The sequence below is a fragment of the Priapulus caudatus genome, unplaced genomic scaffold, assembly GCF_000485595.1.
Source record: "Priapulus caudatus unplaced genomic scaffold, Priapulus_caudatus-5.0.1 Scaffold8, whole genome shotgun sequence".
NCBI classification, from domain to species: Eukaryota; Metazoa; Priapulida; class Priapulimorpha; order Priapulimorphida; family Priapulidae; genus Priapulus; species Priapulus caudatus.
Window position 1 is genome coordinate 912,609 of NW_014577069.1, and position 4,249 is coordinate 916,857.

Genomic DNA, 4,249 nt, shown 5'->3' on the forward strand with positions numbered 1-4,249 from the left:
TTTCTTCTCTCTCTCCTCTCTCTCTCATCTCTTCTATTCTCTCCTTCTCTCTCTCTCCATCGTCTCTCTCTTCTCTCGCTTCCTCTCTCGCTCTCTTTCTCTCTCTCTCTCTCTCTCTTCTCTCTCGTTCTCCGCTCTTCCTTCTGTCTGTCGTCTCTCTCTCTCTCTCTCTTCTCTCTCTCTCTCTCGTCTGTCTGTCTGTCTCTCTACTCTCTCTATTTCTCCTCTCTCTCTCTCTGTCTCTCTCACGCGCTCTCATCTCTCTCTCTTTCTCTCTCCTTTTCTCTCTCTCCTCCTCTACTCTCCTCATCTCTCTTCTCTCTCTCTGCCTCTCTCCCTCTCTGGTCGCTCTTTCTTTCTCGCGCTCGCCTCGCTCTCGCGCTTCCCTCTCTCCGCGTCTCTCTCTCGCTCTCACTTTCTCTCTCTCTCTCATCCTGCTCTCTCTCTCTCCTCTCTGTTTTACGGGCGCCCCGTCGCCTTGGCCAAGCTGCGCGTGCTATCATCAGCTCTGCGCTTAAATGTACCGCTTGCAATACGCATGGCGTCGTAAAAGTTTTGTTGGCAGCTCGCCGTTTTTTAGCCTCCGTAGCTCTGGCTTCCTTCCCCATTACACGCGCGCGCGTCGGCGTCTCCACGCGTCCGCGGAACTATGCGCGAGTTTATTTACGTATTTGTCACGGTGGGAATACATTCGGTTCGAGTTTATTTGCGTATTTATTTTCCCGCGTGCGAGATGAACTAAAACAAAAATGCGCGCTTTTCATCAGGCACGCAACAAGTACGCTCGGTGCTGCTCGCGAGATGCAATGCGAAGCTCATTGTGTTAGAAAGCTACGACGGAGCGTGTTGCAGGCCGCGGTGTGGACCGACGCAAACCATCAGATGCCGCCTCTAAGCTACGACGGGGGCGCGGACAAGAAAACAATTGCCGTGGCGCAATTATTACGCAGCCCGCGGCTGAATGAGACTGTCACGTCGCATCGTTTTTAGCCGCAATAAGCAAAATATCTGAAAAATTTCACCGCGGGGCCACGCCGAGTCCGCCCGGGTGTTCTTAAATATACAGCTGTTTCATAATACATTGTAGGGGCCGTTCCGTGTAAGCGATCGTGAGGCCGAGCGAATTTCAGTAAATCTCGGGGAGAGAGAGAGAGAGAGAGAGAGAGAGAGAGAGAGAGAGAGAGAGAGAGAGAGAGAGAGGCAGAGGCACGCGCGCTCCCGGCTAGACGCATTCGTCACGGCCGCGGGGTGGTCGCGAAAAACGAGGTTGCTGCGCCGCCGCGAGTTACGCTGTTTACCTCACGCCTCGGGCCTAAGCAGAATTTTGCCTGCCAGCTTAGTTGTGTTCTGCGTCATCAGCTCTCGGTCTCCTCTCTGCCTTGTCTCAGACATGTTGCTCGTCTGTGAGAGCTCTACGAATGAGTGAGTTCTCCCCCCCCTCCCCGCCACCACGTCCCCGCGTGGAGATAAAAACGTATGTGTACACTAGGCGTTAATAATCCAGTTCAACATTTTCCTATATATAACGCTGTGTAAACACCTTAGCACGCGTCCACTGCAGAATTTTAACCACGTTATCGAATTTTGCTTCAATAGTATTGTCTAGAACACGTGTACAGAATCATAACGTCAGTAACTATGCGCACGTGCCCGCCGATGCTACGTGTAATCAAGATATAGCAAGCATCGAATTCGAGACATTATCTAAAGAGAGAGAGAGAGCCATAAGCAAGCAGTTTTTCGGATTTTGCAACAGCGAGTTTTAAATTAGCGCAATATCTCTTGTCGAATATCTCTTGTCATTTTACTCTCGCGTAAATTCAGTATTCTCTACTCGAGGGTTCATTGTAAATACAGTAGAGTGAGAGAGATCGAACGCTGCGGCAGAACGACGTCAGTTCAAGGGAATTGGACAATTTCGAACGTCTATTATATCGCACGTCGATATATTACATGAAATGAGACAAAGGCAAGAACTGTGCAGGCCAACTAGAACGTGACTTACAAAAAAACATTTTATTGATAATCGAGTAACGCGTAAAGTTTTCTCCATTCGACAAACGAAAGCAAGATAATAGTCATTCGCTGGCGAATTTAATAAAAACACGAACATTCATGACTTTCCATACCCTCCCCCCTTCCCTTCCCTTCCCTCCCCTACCAATAACCTATCAGAGAACCGCGGGTTGATGACGATGCGGAATTTAAAAATGCGATACAAATACGAATTGTCTATAGTCAAGTATTTGTTTTCTTCTTCAGCAGCTCTGTCACCGGTTCCGAGAAGTCGTATATCGCGGGAGCGCTGAGCATCATTCCAAGCGTTCCAATAACGCACGCCGCCGAAAAGAAATAAAGAAAAAGTCTGTCCAGTACCATGGCAATGTATTGCCAGTCTTCCCTCACCTGAAAAAAATAATAACGCATTCGTGGCAGCTTATCAGATTCGATAGAACGAGATATATTTATATCTCTCTCTCTCTGTCTGTCTCATTCGATGGCTGATTTAGTGCCGGATTAGTGTGTTTGCTCGGTTGCCGCGTGTACGTTTTATATGCGCTGGTCTTATTTCCTCCCGATAATAAAAGACAAACGCACACAGTCTCGTCTTGGCGGCCACCAGTGTCGTCTCGCTGTCGCATACTGTCGTGATAGACGCCGTTATTTTGCCGCGTTTGTCTTGATAGCGGCGGAATGCTGTCGGCGCTTGCGAGGGTAGAGCGTGCGATTGAGTGCGACGACAAAATTATATTGATTGCTCGATATTTCGTTGACCGATTAGCGCTTTGCGTCCTATAGCTGTCGACGAAAGTAGAACTGTTGAAGATTGCCACTCTCCGAAATATAGTATTGTCGTCATTGAATGGGAGCGACGGTTGCTGTAAACAACATCCATATAAGTGCGGGTTTTTGATCGCCTAGTGTAAAAGATCGCGAATCGAAATGCGCATGCGCGTGACGAACTATCGAGTTATTGATGTTTTTTTTTTATCTGACAACAGATTCTTTTATTTTAATCTATAAATATTTGCGTGAAATTGCGAGCTTAATTCTAAGAGCAAATGTGAACTCTGACAGACATAACACTAATAAAAATCCGATAAATATGAATGAACACAGCGCCTAATTTTTCTTCAACTATAATTGTATTTTATTTACTGCGCGCCATACACTCAGATTAACATCTAATTTACAGCTGACGTCATCGCTTATTTCCTGCGCTCGTCACATTTTTGTTTGATATGGTACGGTAAAACAGACGCTGTAATATATAAATATCGTATTTTCCGTGTATTTTGCGGTGAATTATTACGTATTAGTATTAATTCAAGTACATCTCGTTAATGAAAGCGAGAACTTTTAACTTACGCCGTGAGCGTGCTTAAAGTTGTGTAGCTAAAGATTGGTTTGGGACTGACGCACACTTTGTTCAAAGCCAAGAGATCTAGATTCTAATAAAAGTCGGGAAGGCAATTATTCCTTATTATGCTAAAACCATAGCACCACAGTTCTCAAATGGCTGCCGTAAATTTAAACCGTAATTCCCTTTGACATCAAGTTTTTGAAAGTTGAAATTTAAATGTTGCATAATTTCCTGGAAAATAATGAATGATTCGTTAGAAGCAATGCATGCATAATTCAACAAGGTCTTAACTGTGATAAAAATCGACTCGTGTGTATTGATTAGTAATTCAGGAGCAGGACTCGACAGCGTTGTATCAACGCCGCGCAGAGAACAACGGGATGCCATCATGCTGATACTATCCATGGGTTTCGTTAGCATATCGTGACAGTGCGCTGAGGCCAGCATTAAGCCGAGTGACGTGTTAAACTACACGTTGTCTTTAATTTTTACTTGTACGCAATGTGTCACGGCGGCCTGAAAGCACGCGGGGCGGTGATGTTAGTCGGCATCAATAAGACAGCGGCGCAGTTGTAATCTGCCGACAAACGTCAATACTAGCGATGGCATGTACGCATGTTGTATGGCATCTGACATTCAAGGATGAGACTCCAGGCTGCGCTCAAACATGGTGGACGCGGTGTGGTCCAAAAGAGCCTAAAATGAGGGACCACCTACGTAATGCAGTGCGCAATAATCAGGGTAATAAACCTAGCAGATGCCCGCCTAATGTTACACGATTATGCACGCATATATAAGTATATATATATACCTATATATATATATATATATATATATATATATATATATATAATAAGAGAGAGAGAGAGAGTAGAGTAGTAATAA

General features: G+C 45.4%; 1 protein-coding gene across 1 annotated transcript in view; it reads right to left on the bottom strand.

Annotated features, from left to right (window-relative positions):
• Nucleotides 1–1,997: 1,997 nt before the first annotated feature.
• Nucleotides 1,998–4,249, bottom strand: part of LOC106806395 (acetylcholine receptor subunit alpha-like 1) — a 17,888-nt gene continuing 15,636 nt past the window's right edge. Inside the window, exon 6 of the mRNA XM_014808323.1 lies at nucleotides 1,998–2,406. Within this exon, the coding sequence (XP_014663809.1) occupies nucleotides 2,239–2,406 (168 nt within the window). The 3' untranslated portion in view covers nucleotides 1,998–2,238. The remainder of the gene's footprint in view (nucleotides 2,407–4,249) is intronic.